The 19,036-nt window shown below is 31.6% G+C and overlaps 1 protein-coding gene across 1 annotated transcript; it reads right to left on the bottom strand.

Annotated features, from left to right (window-relative positions):
* Positions 1 to 591: 591 nt before the first annotated feature.
* LOC115996574 (linoleate 13S-lipoxygenase 3-1, chloroplastic-like) lies at positions 592 to 5,301 on the bottom strand. The gene is made up of 8 exons (XM_031235863.1): positions 4,791 to 5,301; positions 4,201 to 4,481; positions 3,296 to 3,533; positions 2,866 to 3,192; positions 2,579 to 2,772; positions 2,181 to 2,482; positions 1,832 to 2,095; positions 592 to 1,737 (listed from the first exon to the last, which is right to left on the bottom strand). Exons 1-8 carry the CDS (start codon positions 5,158 to 5,160, stop codon positions 981 to 983), a joined length of 2,733 nt encoding a protein of 910 aa, XP_031091723.1. The 5' UTR covers positions 5,161 to 5,301; the 3' UTR covers positions 592 to 980.
* Positions 5,302 to 19,036: the final 13,735 nt, after the last annotated feature.

The raw sequence follows: 19,036 nt of genomic DNA, 5'->3' as shown, positions 1-19,036 counted from the left end.
ACATCGGTATTTTGTGACTATGGTACACCGTATAACAACTGCCTTAGTAGCCAGTAGGCCTTGTTTGAAGCCAGTGGTATGCCACTATGCCCAAGTCCAACATAAATTTATAATAATTATTTAACTATTTATATGTTTATTTTCACATTTAGTTTTTAAGTTTTATTTTTATCACAAATTTAGTACAATTTATATTTTCACATTTGATAAAATTCACCAAATCTCTTATAAACATTTGATTTGTTTTGACCAATTCTACAATAAAAAGCAATCAAAATGCATCATACTTGCAGTTCAAAATTATACGTTTTCTTTTCAAAAGTGCCGATATGATTCACGACATACTATTGTTTACAAAATATTTGACAAAACGGACTACCAAAAAATAAAAGTCGTACACCAAATGTAACAAAATTAATACTTTATTATCAAATGTGAAAACATCAGGACCAAAAATAAAAATAATTTTTAATTTCTATCATCTACAAAAATAAAGAACAAAAAAGCAACACAAACAATTAGCAATAATGATTATTATTATTTACTCTTATGTAGCTATGTAACACATTCTACAATTGAACCCGAAAAGTATTACTCACAATCTACCAGTCATTAAAGCTTAAAGTGGTAATTGTCTTTAGTCTATACATAATTTAAGTATTTAACATATCATTTTGAAATTAAAAGACTATTTTAACTAGACCTATTTTAATTATAACTAACAGCCATTTAATTTGACTGCAAACCCAAAATAATAATAATAATAACAATAATAATAATAAATGCACTCCCTACATGCATACCTATATTCTCACTACAAACAATTAATTAATAGGAATTTTCTATACTGCCGAAAGTAACCAGTACAATCATGTATATCATATTTAATTGTACGGGGTACAACTAGATATACTATATATGATTTTATCCGGTACAATCGACACCGTAGAAAATCTCTTTTAAGTAATATCATCCTAGCATCATATTGACACACTGTTGGGGACACCTCTGCATGTTACCCCAGGACTAGAGCTAGGAGCAAGAAGTTCATATGGCATCACCCCTGCACCACACCTGTTCCTCAACCTGGTGTCGCTATTCCGGGCCTCGATTTCCTTCTCGGCCTTCTGAATTTCGGCTGAGAATTCGTAGAACGCCTCGACCATCTCGGTGTCGCCTGTCCATGTTGACGGTTGGGGTCTTTCGCCGAGGTATTCCTCGTCGGGCGAGTGAGTTGAGAGAGTGTCGACCACGGCCATGAGTTTCGTGGCTTGCAGCAGGCTTGGTAGTGCGGAGAAGAAGTACTTCTGAGGGTCTGCTGTGAAGATGGCGTACTCGGGGTCGTTCTCCTCGGGGATTAAACGGCGCATGAGGGTCGGGCGGTTAGGGATGTAGCCACCGTAGGGGTACTGGCCAAAGTTCAGGGCAGCATGCTGTGCAGACGAGAGCCAAATGATGGTGGTGAGGATCAAGATCAGGTCGTCGGGTGTTGCTAAAGTCGGCCACCAGTCAGCGTGGCGAAGATCAGCATGGCCAACGTTGATGGACTCAGCGTACCACGCCTGAAGCTCCCTGTCGTTGCAGACCCGATCAGCGTCTGTGTAGTAATGGCTCACATAAGTCTTAACCCAATTCTCAATCGCGCCCCAGATCAAGAGACCATCGGCAGCATATGGATAATCCTCGATTAGAAGCTTAACCCCGTGTGGCTGCGTTGAGTCTGCTACTGCTACTCCTCTACATCATTCAAAGAAAATAACCATTTAGATTCACTGCTTCAAATTAAAAATCTAACCCGTCTTAATCTTGATCTATCTAGGTGCAAAATTACCTTCGGATTAACTCAGCAGGGAGATTCTCCAAGTCGAAGCGCCAATTCTTATAAGCAGCAGCGCTGATCTCCATAGCATAACGACCGGGAGTGAAGCATGACTCTATAACACCATCATTGCTGATCAAGCCCTGGCGAGCCAAGGCATTAATCTCCAGTGTGTATCTCATGTGCGGGTCGAGAAGCTTAAAGATTGGGTGCATGGCACTTAATTGCCTATGCGCAGCCAAAATAAAAGGCTCCATGCTAGCATGTGTACGCAACCTAAGAAAACGATGAACCAAAGATGTTTATAATAAATGCAAGTCTGAAGAACGCTGAATCGAAAATCGGTTGCTAGCTTAGTTACCAGTGGTGAACGAGTTGATGAACGCCAGCATCATTGGAGCAGACGTGAGCTTTAGCAAGTTGCCACATCCAATAAGTGGTTGCATCCTTTGGCGGTGTGACTACACGCTTGGACCTCAAGCTTGGACCAGTTGACGGGAGGCTAAGCTCGATGGCAATTGGCTTGAGAGTTCCGATATCAGTCAAAAAGAAAAGGGTCCGGGTAGCATATGCAGCACGGCCATCAAGAGCATTAATCCGGTCAACAAATGGTAGGTACGTGTCATGATAATCCACAATGTACAGCTTATTTGAATCTATTGCCTGTGTTCAGATTGACCAAACAGAGAAAAATATTGTAAAGTTGAAAGACTATAGAGACTGAAAGCTGGTCATAAAAAATATTTTATTTCTTATTACCTCTTGTACAGACATGCCATCGATATGTCCAAGAATGTGTTCTTCTTTGAGGTCAGAATCTAAGGGGCCATAGACATCGGGGTCGAGCTTGCTAACTGGAGGGAAAAGCTGAAGCCTTTCAATGGATACAGGGTTAATACCTGCGAGTACTTGCCTGGCAAATTCATCGTCTCGCAGCCATGCCAGTTTATCCTCTATAAAAACATACCACAATATAACAAACATAAATACTAGACTATTTTATGTACAAGCAAATAAAAAAAATAGTCAAACAGTGTAGGCTTTACTTGAGATTATCTTAGGAATGTCAAATTTGAGAAGGTCGCCATCTTTGAACTTGGTGACTATTTTTGGCAGTGGGAACTTCTTCAAGACATCGTCCTTAATTCCGAGTTTTAGAAGGACCCCTTCGCTATAAAGTTTATCAATGTCTTGGTATCCTTTTAAGTCCTTGTTTTTTTCTGAGATTTTAGCCTGCAATCCAGGGAGTAAGTTGTGAAGCACAGCTTTAAGCCTTCCAGTGGAGAATGCGTCCCGCTTAGATTCCTCGAATTGCTCATCCCTTGGCACATACATTGGCAATGGCTTCTCCACTCTACTCTCGGCATTGATATCTTTAAGAAAAAGCATCGATCGAACTCAATAATCAAATGGCATGAAAAAAGAATACATATTTATGTACTGATACTGATGAGGATTGAGGAGTAACAAACTTACCGGTGTCTGTTGGGACACGACCAGTACGACAACGCCTAGGATAAGGAATAGCTTCGCCACCAAGTCTGGGACGAGCAAAATCGACTCCCTTATCAGGATTCCCAAGATCATTGTAAACATCGAAATCATATATCCTATCAGACAATTTTCGAGCTCCTGTTCCATCACCCCTCAAATCTCGAAGCTCTTTCTCCCTCAATACTTTTAGTCCGGCAGGTGTCTCGTTGGGCAGATACGGCTGTTAAGAATCAGACAATCAGCAAGTTTCTTTCAACAAACATAGTAAACTTAATCTTACCATGCTCCTAATTTTAAATAGTACAGTAAAAGTAAACATGTTAAATGGATAGCAACATTGGCAGACAATGCATGGCCCATATAGTTGTCTACATATCATGATCTCCAATGGGGTCTTGATCAACTTTCCTTTCAAACTTTTCTATATTATTAAAACATTTGGGCAAATCTTGCCACATACATAATTGACATTAAAATAATACTAGTAGTATTAACAAATAAACAAGTACATTCAAACCCACATTTTTTTCACACAATATACAAAACTTGCATCTGGGATGGTTCTAGATCAACCAGTATATATCCTCCCAAGAAAATATTAATTATGCCCGCATGGGCTTAACTCATTAGTTCAGTGATTTACATCTTTCCAAATGCTATGTAAAGCCAGGGTGCGGGCCCTTAGGGTCAGAGATTCAACATTTGAGAGAAGAAGAAAATATTAATTATATATGGGGATAAACACAACCAAGATTTGCCCAGATCTGAATGAGAACATTGAATCTCTTGGAAGAGATTAACATAATCTCACAGATAGTTGTCCACATACGATGATGCTGTGCTGACCTTAAAAACATGAATTAGTCTTGGACAGACCAAGATGATACCTGGTTAGAGAAGAATATCCTGCTGTCAGGGTGGTTTTTCTTGGATTGAACCCAAGAATTGCAAGGGAAATGGACTGCCCCACATGCAAATCCTTCAATGGTGATGCTCTCCAGGAAGAACTCTTGCTGGTGCTTATTGGTGACTGTGATTGCACCAGGGACCCCAAAGTTGGAATCCACCACAAACTCTGCAATGTAATTCACTCTCTCTGTCTTTAGATTTGACTTCTTGGACCAGTCCTTTAACACTGCTGGCTTGCTCTTGTGTGGTCCCTTGCTTTCTATCAACAACATAAACCAAACCAATCAGACCATCACAGTGTACCCCATTTTTGAAAAGGTCAAACATTATACAGGGTCCAAACCCCAAAGCATTAGTTTAACTAGTTCAGGCATTTCTACAAACGCCTTGTGATTATTATATTATGTTACTGTAAAGTAAAATGACTAAAATCATCAAGCTCTGATAAAGATTCAATACAAAGTTAGTTTAATCTCAAATCATAAATCATAAATCATTCACTCCATGATTATGTAATATCACTAATAAAGAAAGAAAAAACAAAACAAAAGCAAAAAAGTTGACTTACTTGGATCAATTTCAGAGCTGATGAGCTCCATCACAACATTTCTGCCAAAATTTTCGGAGAGATTATCAAGATGCTTGACAAAAGTTTCCTTAAAATCTTCATTGTCCTTGTTCCTCACAGTCACCACAGCTCTAACCTTAAACTTCACACCTTTCTCCGGCACAATCTTCACCACTTTCTGCTCACTGCTCACGGCTGCCACCGGTCTAACCCGCTTCACTTGCAGGCCCCTTCTCCCCAGCGGATCAACAACCCGGTTCACGCGTAACCGCCCATCAAGATCCGTCACACACTTCGATGAGCTCAGAAATGAACCCGGTCTACATATCTCCACCCTTGAAACTCCCAACAGTTCATTTACCAGAGCCATTTTTTAGCACTATACTTGATTGTTGTCAACTCTCTGCTCTTTTAGATTATTATTGAGAGAGAAAGAGAGAGAGAGAGAGAGAGAGAGAAAAGAGTGATTTAGAGAGGGTGTTTTGGTTAGTTTAAGGATTTATTGTAAGGATGTATAGTATAAGAACAGAGACAGAGTCTGATATATAATACATATATATACACACATATTCTTAGTGCGCATAAAATTATTGGTTTCAATGTTTCACCGGCCACACGTTTTTGTTATTTTCTTTTTTCTTTTTGTTTTATTAAACAAATTATTACGTTTCAGGAAAGAAACAGACGAACACGAACACGAATCAGTTGAATAATTAGGACGAAACAAGACAATATGTTATGAGGTTGTTCGTTATGAATGCATGGGGATTATATTTCTCAACAGGAGAGTTTTAACGAAATTTGACGTTGAAATTTTTTATTATCCGAATTTGATGTTTATAACCATCAATTCTAAATTGTAACTCGGAAATTAAATTTAGTTGCATAATAGAGGATTTAGAAATTATTTTATCACAATGTTTATGATACTCCTAATACAAAATTCACGAGATTCAATGGAGTAAAACATTGGTTTAAGGGTTTAAGCAAGAAATTACCAACAAACGTGATTTGAACTTCCATTCTTCCAACATTTACTTTGGTATAAGCTGTGGGTTGTTGACAACCATACCGGGTCAATATATTTTTGTCAAACTCCTAGGAATTCACTGTGATTGACCAACAAAGAAATCAATTCAAAAATGCATTTAGTACATATCAAACTAAAAAACTAAATTGATAATTGAATTATATATTTTTATTTCACATATGTAGGGTTCAGCTTCTTTCTTGATAGGTGGAATTCATTCCTCATTCCCTCTTGAAATGGAACACACGTTTCAATTCAATGGAACGGGAAGAGGAACCTCGGAGATAGCAAACTAACCAGGCCATTATCCCTCATTCTTCTAGCCAGACTAGCCCAAATACTCTCGGCAAAGACTCGTCTCTTGGTCATCGGGGGCACGTATCAAGGTCTCGCCACCCATTGTTCAAATTAGCTCCCAAAGTATTCAAAGCATCGGCTACTTCATTTTCTTCCCGGTAGACCCACCGAATAGTGATCCTCCAATTCTTATTAATCCATCTGTGAACCTCCTCAATACTCTCACTCACTGGCCCTCTAAGCTCAGTTTTCTCTTTGATCCAATTAATCACGTTCTTGGCGCCAAACTGCACTTCAACATCACATAAGCCTCTGTTCCAAGCCCATTCCAAACCCTTGGCAATGGCCTTGGCTTCGACCTCCGCTGCCTCTCCATAATCAGTATTGGTGATGAAACCCTCAACCCACTCACCATTAACTCATCTTAGAGCTTCAATTTGATATCAAAGTCAACTTCATGCCAAAGATTATGAGTTCATATAATATGTAAATATAAATGTGTAGTTGAACTTCAATTTTATTAAATTGAAAATGAGTTAATTAATACTAACCGGGGTCCTCAAAGGATAGTGGCACCGCCACGTTTAGTCCTAAACTTTCAATTTAACCACATGTTGTTGTCCTTCAATTTTCAAATTAACCACATGTGATCCTCCAATTTTCAAATTTAACTAATTGTGATCATTTCATTAGTTTAAATAAAGGCAAAGTTAGGATCAGAGTTGGTTAAAATTTTAAAAGTTGAAGAACCAAGAGTGGTTAACTTGAAAGTTGAAGAACCATTGGTAGTTAAATTTGAATGTTGAAGAACCACGGGTGGTTAAATTGAAAGTTTAGAATTAAATGTGACGGTGCCACTATACCCGGTGGATCCCAAAAAGTATTAACTCAATTGAAAATATATTATATTCTAACTATAAAGTTAAATTGATAGTTGAATGAATACACATTTGTATTTTATTTATTAAATGCTCAATAAAATTAATTAATTTACAAACAACTATCAAGGTTTGTGATGCAATTACACTTTGCACACAAACAAAAAAAAATCTTATTTTTCTTTCTAATTTTATTAACTAACGTGATGTTTTTTATATTTATCGATTATTCTATATTGACTGACGTTATTATGACAATGTTTATATGGTAAAAATGGACCAATTGGTTCAATTATTTATTTAAATTTTTTAAGTTTGAAAAAACCTATTTATTTTCAAAAAAAAACTATTTAAAATGTTGGAGCTTATTTGTTCTTAAAACTATTATTTAAAAAAAAAAAATTTACTCTTCTACAAGTTGTCTCAATTAACTGCTAGTCAAAACTGAGTCTCCACTGATCGGCGAGTCAAAACGGAGAAGTTCTATGCAAACGCGGTATCAGACTTGTGATAATTCAGTCAAACTCATACGGATAGGGATTATTCGTTTTTCCTATACTATTTTTTTCATAATTACAGTTTCCACCCCTTATTTACAGAAAATGGCAATGAAGCCCCTGTTGAAGTGTTAGTTGGATGAACAAATAATAACATTTGAGCAAATCCCACTTTTAGTCATTGAGGGATTAATTGTAGCAAGTAAATAAAACTCAAATATGTAATATGACCAAACTAGAAGAGTATGATTAAATGTAATAATACTATAAACTCAAAATATGAAAATAATCAAAGACTAAAAGTGAAATATGAGCAATAGAATTTTTCTATCGAAATAAACAGATGAACTTGAGAATACTAATGGTGTAGTACTATATACATTGGGGATGTGCATGTTAAAATATCAATCATTGTGCTTGCGGGGTTAACTCAATTGGTTTGACCAATCACCTAAAGTCTTGCTTCAGCGGTAGTGTCGTGCTTGAATCGCAGTGAGAACCTGGGGTATGGTCATTGGGAGGCCTTGACTGATTAGATGTGATGAATACTACTTGTGCAATTGTGCACATAGTGTATAGACGAGGAGTGAAATCTTGAGACAAACAGGGCGACTCGCAACTTAGAGTAATGCACATGCATTAGTTATCATTGTTTTTTAAATAAAGGTAAAACATAATTTTCAACTATTTAAAGAAATACAGTTAGGTTATTAAACTAAAAAAAATTAAATAAATCTCTAAATTCAAGAAAATAAATATGCAATTAGATATTTTTATTATTATTACAAGTAAATGTTAGCTTAACCATCAAATCAAATATTAAATTTAAAAACTATATATTGATGTAACATCACAATAAGCATCTAGCATCATCATTATTATTGTTGAAATTGATAATTTATGTTTTAAATTTTTGTTATCATGACAATAATTACTTAAATTCTTAGATTTATCTTATTTCAATTTAGAAGATTGGAAAAGAAGATAATTAGACAATGAAATTTTGTCCCTTTTTTTAGATAGAGGAAGAGGAAGTGCATTATATTGGTTGTCTTCCTCCTATTTGAAAGAGGACAAGAATTTATCGTATTTCAAATGAGAAGAATATGGAAATCATGTTTTCATTTTCTTTTCATCTGAAAGAAAATGACAAGAATTTGGCCTTCTTCCAAAAATAAATAAATAAATAAGCAAAAATCAAATCCAGGACTAAACTCCCATGACAACTAGCCATGATAGTAAATTAATAAAAAAATTTAAAAATTTACCAACAATTAATTTGTTGTTTATTTGCAAACAATAAGTATATATATATATATATATATATATATATATATATATATATATATATAATTGCATGTTGTTTTCAAGTTTGATGTCTATTTGAAACTCTTTTTTATATATATAAATTTATTGGCTTTATCTTAATTTTTTAAATAATTAAAGGTCTTATTATTGGACTCTTATGTCTTATACTCTTATCCATATTTTTTTAAACATATAATAAATCTTGAATTATTTTTATAGAGGCTCATATATCTAATACTAGTATATGATTATAAGGTCTTTAACCAAAAAAAAAAAAGTGTGAAATAATTCATCATAATTAGATTAGATTTAATCACCTCTAACTCAAATCATTGGTAAGAAAACTCAATTGCTTCTAACTCAGACCAATGTCAATAAAAAGAAAAAGTTTTATTTTAAAGGCACCATTTTAACCAGCTTAGTTGGCGTGAGTGGCCGAGAACTCTTGTCCCTTAAGAGAGGTCAGTCCCTTTAATTGGGTCGGGCCGGTGCGAATGAAGATTAGGCTGAGTATGATACGGGCTTAAAGGTGTCTTATATGAGTTAGGGTCTGCTCAGGACACCTCATGGTCTAACCAAAAAAAAAAAAGGCACCATTTTCCTTTAGAGGCATGAAAGGGTATTTTCGTCCTTTTGGAATGTTTTTAATGGGGGATAGGGATAGGGATAAGGATGGACGAAATTGACAATACAAAGAAAATGGTGATAGTGGAAAAAGATTTCAATAGTGCAGTGGGTCAAATTATAATACTGAAAACTTTAGAAAATTTAATATGGCGGCTTCAATTCTTCTTGTTCAAACGGCTTATTCTGCCGCCGGTTTGGCTGCTTTTTTTTCTTTTCTTTTTTTTTTTCTTTCAAATAGGAACTTCAACATTTTATTAAATGGAGTATTTTTTAAATTTATTTTTTAAAAAAATATTTCTAAAAGTTTTTTTTTTCACAAAAAATAAAACATTAAAAAATTCTAGTCATCACTATATGAGTTTGCATGTCTATAGTTCTCTTTTAATTTTAATTTGTCACACCCTTCGATATCTTATTTGACATTTTCATTTTTCCTTCAATTTGAGAAAAAATGACTTTTTCTCCGTGGAAAAATTTTTTCACTCTTCCCTATTGATATATTTTGTTTTTCATGGCAAATTAGCTAGTAGGACAATTTTGCCCTCTATAACTTTCTTTATTAATTGCACCAGAAGTCTCTTGTCTTTGGTGACAATTTCAAATTTAATCTCAAATTATCGTTTTTGTCATTTAACATCATAAACTATAATTTTCTAGACACTTTTAGTCATTTCGATGACTTATCAAAAATCTTTAGTAAGGGGGTCAATTTCTATAAAGATCACCCAAAATTTAAAATTTAGGAGAGAGATTTTAAGAGATAGAAGAAATATAATGAAGATATCTTTTTTCTATCATCATATATTTTGGTAGTGATCATGTGTCATGTGTGTGTGTTATCCTCTTGACAACATCTAGCTATGGGTAATAACTAAATATCATAGAAATAGTGTACGATCCGGTGATCATTGGACTGAAATATTAATTTTTAAATGAGTTTTAAAATAATAATTAATAGTAATATATAATGTAACAATGACTTGATATAGTACCGTAAAATTAAAATTTGATAATAATGTGAGAATAATATTTTAGGAATAACATTACAGTAATTAATAACCTAATTAAAATAGATGTTTAAAAAATAAATTTGAAGATACTCACATTTGAAAAATACCTAATGTCGAAAACAAAAACTCGACTCCTAATTTATAAATATTTAAAAATTTATAGGTCAATTCAAATATATCTCACAATTTATTTTATTCATCAATTATCAAATCATAAAAGATGAGAGAATCTCTAATTTTAGAGTCCAAACTTATTAAAAATTCGAATTCTAAATTTCAATTAAAATTGGGCCCACGTATCTAACTTGGGCAGTAATCGTTTTCCATTCGAAAACTCTCACACATCGTGGAATTTGCCAAACAGTCTTTAGGGAATTTAACTTTTTTTTAATATCACTTTTGTATGAGAGATTAATATGTAATTAATTTTAATTATGTTAATATTTATTTGTTTTCAATTCAGCTAACCTTTATTTTCTCTCTCTCTCTCTCTCTCTCTCTCTCTCTCTCTATATATATATATATATATATATATATATATATATATATATATATACACGAGGGTAAAAACTTGTGTGAGACCGTACCGTATCACATATCTTTGTTTGATCCTTGTTTGTGAAACAGGTCGGATTAAGATCAAATGTAATACTTATACTGAAAAATGTAATACTAATAAGGAATAAAATGTTTATTATTTATATGAGAAAAGTGTAATACATTTGAAGAAAAATGTAATACTTTAACATTTTGATTTAAAAATATTACATTTCTCCTCAAAAGTATTATATTTTCCTTTATAAGTAATAAATATTTGACAATATTACTTATAATGGAAAATGTAATACTTTTGATGAAAAATGTAATATTTTACATCAAAATATAAAAGTATTACATTTTCCCTTAAAGTAACAAACACTTTATTTTTAATTAGTATTACATTTTTCAATATAAGTATTACATTTTCATATTGATCATATCCGACCCGTCTCACGGATCTCACACAAGTGTGACCCAAGAGGACAAAAACTTGTATGAGACTGCCTTACGGATACTTGTCCGTGAGACGGGTCAGACCAATATCAAATGTGACACTTATACTGAAAAATGTAATAGTAATAATATATAAAATGTTTATTACTTATATGAGAAATTGTAACTTTTTGAAGAAAAAAAAAAGGTTATATTTTAATATTTTGATTTTAAGTCAATCCATTTACAACAAATTGTCAAATCTACGTCAAAACCGCTAAATCAAACTGTTGAGTGATCGAAGAAAAAACTATCAATTTTTACATTCATGTTATTTTCAGATAATCTTACTTAATTTGGCAATTCAATAGTTTTATGATTTGAATTGAAACCCACTTTTTTTTTCTTTTTCCAATATTATGTTTAATAATAATTTTTTGTTTTGGGAAAAGAAAAGAAAAAAGAATTATATTGTCACCCTATTTGCGGCAAGACAATTGCAATAAGAAACTATGGAATATAATTTAATTTCGTAAAAACTTTATATTTGACGAAAGTTTGGTCGAGACTACTTGTAGCCATGCATTTAGCATTGACGGGAGAACGTTGACCAATGAAATCAAACTTCATACTTTTTGTCTATAAGACTTTTCTATAAGAATAAGGAATGTGACTATATTATACATATTTATATGAGACTTTGATATATACTTTATCACTTTAACAATTCATAATAATGATCTATAACCTTAATGAAAGAATTTTACATAATCACTAAATGAAAGATTAAATCTACGACATGATTACAAGTAAAGGTGTTTGCAAAGCGGATGGAAGCAAATTTGGGGGCGGAACCGTGGGTCTAGATCCAATCCAATCCTACTTGCCCGAGGCAGATTATATGCGGATCGTACAATGAATCATAAGCTTTTTAAAAAAAAAATTAAATTAAATTTTAATATAGATTCTCAACTATTTAATCATTCAAAAATTAAAATAACAATAATATTTTCAAATGATATATTAAGGATTCGTTTAGAAATCCGAAAAATAATATGTTCATTTAAAAAAAAATAAACCAAACATTAAAAAATATAATTTCTTAACTTTCAGTCAAACAAAAAATAATAATTTTTTGACCTCTAGTCAAACATTAGAAATTAAATTATTTTTCTAAAAATAAATCATTTAAAAAATTATTTTATAAAAAAAATATTTTTCAAATTTCCAAACGGACTCTAAAAATAAGAACCAAATATTTAATTATTTAATTCAAAATTAAAAAAAATCCATTCAACCATTCAAACAAATAAATCAATAAATCAATAAAACAATAAATAAATAAATAAATATATAAATAAATATATATATATATATATATATATAACGAATTTTAGAAAGTAAAATCCGCCTTCAATCTGCTACTGTCATGATTCCTTCAAGTGAATTTATATCTCATCCACTATTAATGAATGGGAATTCGATGAATTTATTAACACCCCTAGTTACAAGTAAATGAGTAATAAATTAAAAATATCATTTTTTTTAAAAATAAAAATTCTATAAATGTATAGGGACCCAACCGACTTAACTTTATATTTAAATTAAATTGCCTATGTACCTAACTCCAAATATTATAAACTTCAAGTAGATTAATTCAAAAGAAATTTGTAAATGATAAATGTCCAGTAATAATGGTCAAAATATATGTTTATAATTAAAAAAAAAAAAGTTTCTTATGAATGTATAACGCTTGCTTAGTTGATTGCCATACACGTTAACTTGAGACTAAAACTATAGCATTGAGTCATTGACAAATTCAACTTTTCAGTAAACTTGTGCCTAATTTAGAAAAATATTTTGATTTATCTTACCATCGTATATATGTTTTTACTTTTTAAAAGTTGAAAAGTACCCTTTCAAATAAACAAAAGGTTGAAAAAGTTTTTTTTTTTTATAAATAATAATAATAAGCTTTCAAATAATAATAATAATAATAATAATAAGGAATGATAGATACTTTTTTTTTTTAATGTTTCAATCATTAGTAATATAGATTTAGTTTATGAATTTTTAATAAAATAAAGGGTTCTTAAATCTTAACCAAACTTAAGAGGTGGTTTGATAGTTAAGGAAGTTTAAAATTTTCTAATAATTTAAAGGGTGAAAATTGTTCACATATTGGTGCACGTTTTGACTTAAGAACGTTTTGGCAAACAGTAAACTAGAACCTAGAAATGTAAACTATTTTTTTTTTTTTTTTTTGAAATCAACCTAGACATGTAAACTTGAATCTGTGTGTTGTATGAGATAATTTTTATTTTTCTTTTTAATCTTATCTCGTCAAAAAGTGAATAGTTTTTTCTTTAGCACACGGACTCTGTTGAATTAATGCGTGACTGGAATTTAAACTTGTGACCTTCCATTTTAGAGAATCACAACTGTCACTTAACCACAAAGTCTTTAGCAAAATATGTTTACTTATACATTTAAAACATATGGAAAAAAAAAAGAGTTAAAAAGAAAACATAAAATAGAAATGAACAAAGGGTGTGTTTTATTAATGGGTTTACACACTAGGAATGGAAATCAAAATCATAATTAGTGTTTGGTTGACAACTTTTTAAAACACAATTATGGGATTTGATTATCTTTTCAATTAAAAATATCATTCTCTAATTAAAAAGGGATATCATTCCATTTTCTTGCTGGTAATCTCATTTTTAAATTTGGATGAGTACTTTAATTTTAGATTTTTGTTTTGATTTTTGTTGTTCCTATTGATACTTTGGATGTGATTATATTCGAATCAATAGCATTGATTTTTTTTTTGTATTTTTAAAATATTTATTTTCATTATATGGTCATACACAACCAAACATCAATATTTGTAATCATTTCAATTCCACTCTACTACCAAACGTGCAAAATACTTTCACTAAAATCAATTACTATTACCAAATATTTGATTCTCATTCCGATTCTGATTTCTATATGCGAACCAAACACACCCAGAATCTAAAGTTTGAAATTGTTGGGTTAATGTGAGTATCAATCATCATAGCGTGTACCATGGTCCACTTGTAACCTTTCTACCTGGAAAGATGGACCATTGGCAGAATATTTATTTTTAATACATTAAATGTTTTTTTTTTGAAGGTTCATTTATAGTATAATATTGAAGTCTCGATGTTCATTTTTAGGTATATTATATTATCTGAAAAATGAGCATTTAGTGCACTAAAAACAAACATTTAATATACAAAAAATGAACATTTATTAGCCGTCCGCATTGTAATTTGGACTAGAGTCTTATAGTATAATTTGTCTGAGAGCAATCATTATATCGTCGACCACGATTAATATGGACCATTAACATAATGTTCATTTTTAATATACTGAAGGTTTATTTTTAGGGTTTATTTAATATGGACCACCAGAAAATGTTTGGTAACTCAGAAAATGCTTTCTCATTTTTCGAGTTTTCAGTGTTTGGTCAAGAGTGAAAAATGTGAGTCAAAGAAAAATACCATCATTTTCTTGGAAAATGATTTCCCCTCTATTTTGAGGGAAGCCATTTTTCAATTTTCACACCACCACCATTACCACTGTCGTCGCCACAACCACCACCATTACCACTACCGCCGCCACCACCCCCACTACCACTGTCGCCGCCGCCACCACCACCCCCACTACCACTGTCGTCGCCGCCACCACCACTACAAGTCTACAACCACACCCCACCACTACTACCACTACCACTACCACCACCACCATCACCATCACCACCGTGCCACCACTTATTATTATTATTATTATTATTATTATTATTTTGAATTGCATGATTTGGTTAGTTATTTCAATATCTTATTAGTTATTTTTTATTATATTAAAATTGTTATTATATTATTATAAATGTTGTTACATTCTAAACAAAACAATTAAATTGTTTAATTACACACTGAAAAATGAATCAAACACACTAAGACAACTTTCTGAAATGCAACCAAACACTAAAATGAAAATATATTTCCAAAAATAACTCATTTTCTAAAAATTATTTTTCAGAAATCATTTTCCTTATTTCTAAATACACCTTAAATATTTTTGTCGTAAGTATGGAGTAACGTAATTTTGTAGTTCACATGAACTCATGAAGCATGCAATTATTAATGTATTGAGTAATAATTAGATAAGAGACATAGAGTAGTACATGGAAGGATGTGTGGTGTAAGTACTGTTGCCAGTACCCATCGCTCTGTAGTATGTACTCTTCAATTAATGAAAAATCAAAAATTTATGGCATGCAATGAACATAGTACTTCCATTCCGTTCATGTAGTGTAGAATACTTGTCACTTTATTATATTTAGTCTTACTTTTAGAAAAAAAATTTGCCATATTACATTTTAATTTAATTTGCTTGTTAGAATTCGTTTTCCTTTAAAAATTTTGTTATTCCATCCCTTAATAAATATAGCTAACTTGTGTTTTCATTATTCATTAAAAGAGCTTACAAAAAATCAGAGTGAGAGAAATGGCATGTTGGGTAAGAAAGTTGAATGATAAAATTACATGGTAGTCCTTTTTATTAAAAAGTGAAATGACAAAATTTTAAATAGATGATTAATTATGACTAGCAAATAAACGTCTAATAAGACAAAATTAAAAGAATAGGATTAAATGCGATAATACCAAAATAATTAGATGGCTAAAAGTAAACTTGCTCATTTTAAAGTTTACTTAATGAGGGTCAAATAAGTTTATTTTCATTTTTTATATAAAATATAATGGAATTAGATCGAACATGTGACCTCCATTGCTAGGAGCATGAGTAGGAACCATTTGCTTATTTTACACACATCTTTGTTATGTGGAAGCCACATAGGAAGCCATCATGTCAACAAAATCAGACAAATCATATAGTTTGAATGGATTAATGATAATGTTTCGGATTTAATTACATTTTTTCAAAAAAGAAAAAAAAAAGAAAAAAAAAGAGAGAACTTATTTGATATTTACCAATTTTACTTATAATGTTCATTTATTAAAAATATGTTTCACTTTTAATCCAAAATACCTTGACATGTAACGTGTTTAATTTTGATCAAATTTAAACAAGTTGATGTCATTTCTTCTCCCGAAAGATTTACTCCTCAACCTCAAAATTGATGACATTTTTATTAGGAAGTCTTATGATACAAAACTAACTCCTAGTTCTTTTATAAAATGTATTCTAGTTAAACTCTACTTCGCTCTGTGTATTATGATCGGTCTTATCATTTTATAGACTCAGGCAAAATAAAAAATAATAATGACCCTTAATATATGAAGTGAATATTCATATGCTTTGCTGATTTTATATATAGCTCGAAAGATTGTATTGAAATTTGAAATCATGAGTCATAATTATTTTTATTTTTTATTTAAAAAAAAAAATCCCTCTTGAGCTTGTCTTGGGCTAGTGTCCTTCAAGTATTGGGCCCTTATATGTAATTTAATTACAGAGTATAAACTTATTCAATACTTTCCATCAATATGCATTAATTGAATTTTTATTCCAAAGGGTTGTGATGATTAATTGAATCTAATATTAAATGAAAAATTTAAGATCATGTGTTTAAATCTTTATTTATTGTTTAAAAAAAAAAAAACAGATTAGAGGCCCCTTAGCCCCTTGCCCTATGTATGTATGTTACGTCTATGGTTGTAACTTGTAAGACGAATCTTTTCACAAAATTAGCAATAAAAGTGATTATAGTCAATAAGCTAAAAGTAGAATAAACAACCATAATATTAGAGTGGTATTTGGTTGAAAAATTTTGTATCTTACTATGATAATCATTATCATGTTTGTTTGCCTACTTTCGTTATCCTATTATTGAATTAAAATTATTAAATAATTATAAAACTCATTATCCTTATTATCTATACTTTTGAACAATAGAATAAAAAATGAAGAAAGAAAAGAGAAAATAATAGAAAGATCATTGTCCATGCATTCAAATGGTAGATCACTTGGCTTAAAGTCAACAGTCTAACGACAGGGGTTCAAGTGTTTGACTTTCACCAACAACATTTTGGAACTAGGGCCAATAATTATTCTATAGACTATAGTCCACGCAGCTGTGCAGACCATAAATAAAAAGTACATTTTTAATATACTAAAAGTACATTTGTATACGTAAAATATATTATTTGACTGCTGAAAGTATTTTATTTTGTATACTATCAAATAATGTACATTCAGTATACAAATAATGTACTTTTAGTATATTATTAAAAATAATGTATCTTGTGTTCATAGTTCACAGAAAAATTTTCCAACTAAGGCTCTCCAGGTTAGAGTTTGGCAATAGTTATACCATAGACTCAGGTCCACCTTGCAAGATGGACCCATCATAATTTACCTAGTGAATGTTCACAATTCAAATTGTGAACATTCAATATATAAATTGTGTATTTTGGACCCGGGTCCATAAAATAATTTGCCAGAGTTTGGGTCATTGGGCTCCCCAAGTTGGCGAAAGTGTGGAGATGGATCCCTTGTGCATGCAGTCACTGAAAGGCTGTTTGGGCGACTCAAGATTTACCTCATCCAGCAATTCTTGAGCAAGGTTATGGGGCTTATGACTTAGGATTAGTATGAAACTATGAAACTTTAACGCACACATATATATGTATTTTAATTTCATTCGTATTTATTACCAAACAAAGAAATTTCAATTCTTTTACTTGAACTCATTACAATTACCAAATAGTTGATTCTCATTACGATTTCGATTCTAAATTTCTAATATTTGAGCCAAACCATCGGTAACTTCTTACTAACTTATAATCAAATTACTCTTTCATCTTACACGCAAACAACTTTTTCAACGAGTGTCATTTCTTTCAATTCACGTAATAATTAATTTGAAATCGAGACATATTTAAAAGAATACCAATTCAATTCCTTTTATTCCAACCACAAGTAGTACCTTCAATAATGTTCAAGGACTCATTGTACTGCATGCAGGTTAGGTAAGAAATTTGCAGGAAACATGCCAAAGAGGTATTTTTCTAAATCAATGTGTTTCTTTAGTGCCTACATAAATTCCAAAATTTCAACAACCACCATTTGACATTTCTTAGAAAAGTAGGAGAAATGATCTTCCCCATCTTTTAATTGTTCTTATTACCGGGTAATATAACTCAGAAAATTTTAAAGCCTTCATTGTTACCATGTCAATTTATTCTTGGTATAAGTTAAAATACATGTTTTGTTCTATTGAGAATTAAATGATGTGTTTAATTTTACTTCAAATTCACCACAAGAAAATAACAACATACCAACACATTGGTCAGATTGTTGCATTGATAATCACAAGATTTTAAGTTTCACTCTCAATGGGCGGGCGTATTCACATTCTTTGTTGGATAACCTAAGCTGATTTACCTTTTATGAACTTTTTAGAGCTAGGCACTACAAGAAAAATAGCGAATCGCGACGGAACATAATCCATTGTCAATTTGTGACGGAATGTGTTTCGTAGCGATTTTGTGACGGAAATGGTGACTGAATATTTTTTCACGTGATGGCGACGAAAAGAAACATTTATGTTTCCAAAACCGCGACAGAATAATTT

This window comes from Ipomoea triloba, chromosome 11 (genome assembly GCF_003576645.1).
Source record: "Ipomoea triloba cultivar NCNSP0323 chromosome 11, ASM357664v1".
Classification (NCBI taxonomy): domain Eukaryota; kingdom Viridiplantae; phylum Streptophyta; class Magnoliopsida; order Solanales; family Convolvulaceae; genus Ipomoea; species Ipomoea triloba.
Note: the sequence above shows the minus strand (reverse complement) of the source record. Positions and strands in the feature narration are given on the sequence as shown.

Bases quoted from the DNA above. Each gene is read 5' to 3' on its own strand.
- LOC115996574 (XM_031235863.1), bottom strand. From the start codon at position 5,160: ATGGCTCTGGTAAATGAACTGTTGGGAGTTTCAAGGGTGGAGATATGT. The intron at 4,482-4,790 runs GTAAGTCAACTT...TGTTGTTGATAG, and splicing joins CAGCTCTGAAATTGATCCAA to AAAGCAAGGGACCACACAAG. The intron at 1,738-1,831 runs GTAATTTTGCAC...TGAATGATGTAG, and splicing joins CCTGCTGAGTTAATCCGAAG to AGGAGTAGCAGTAGCAGACT.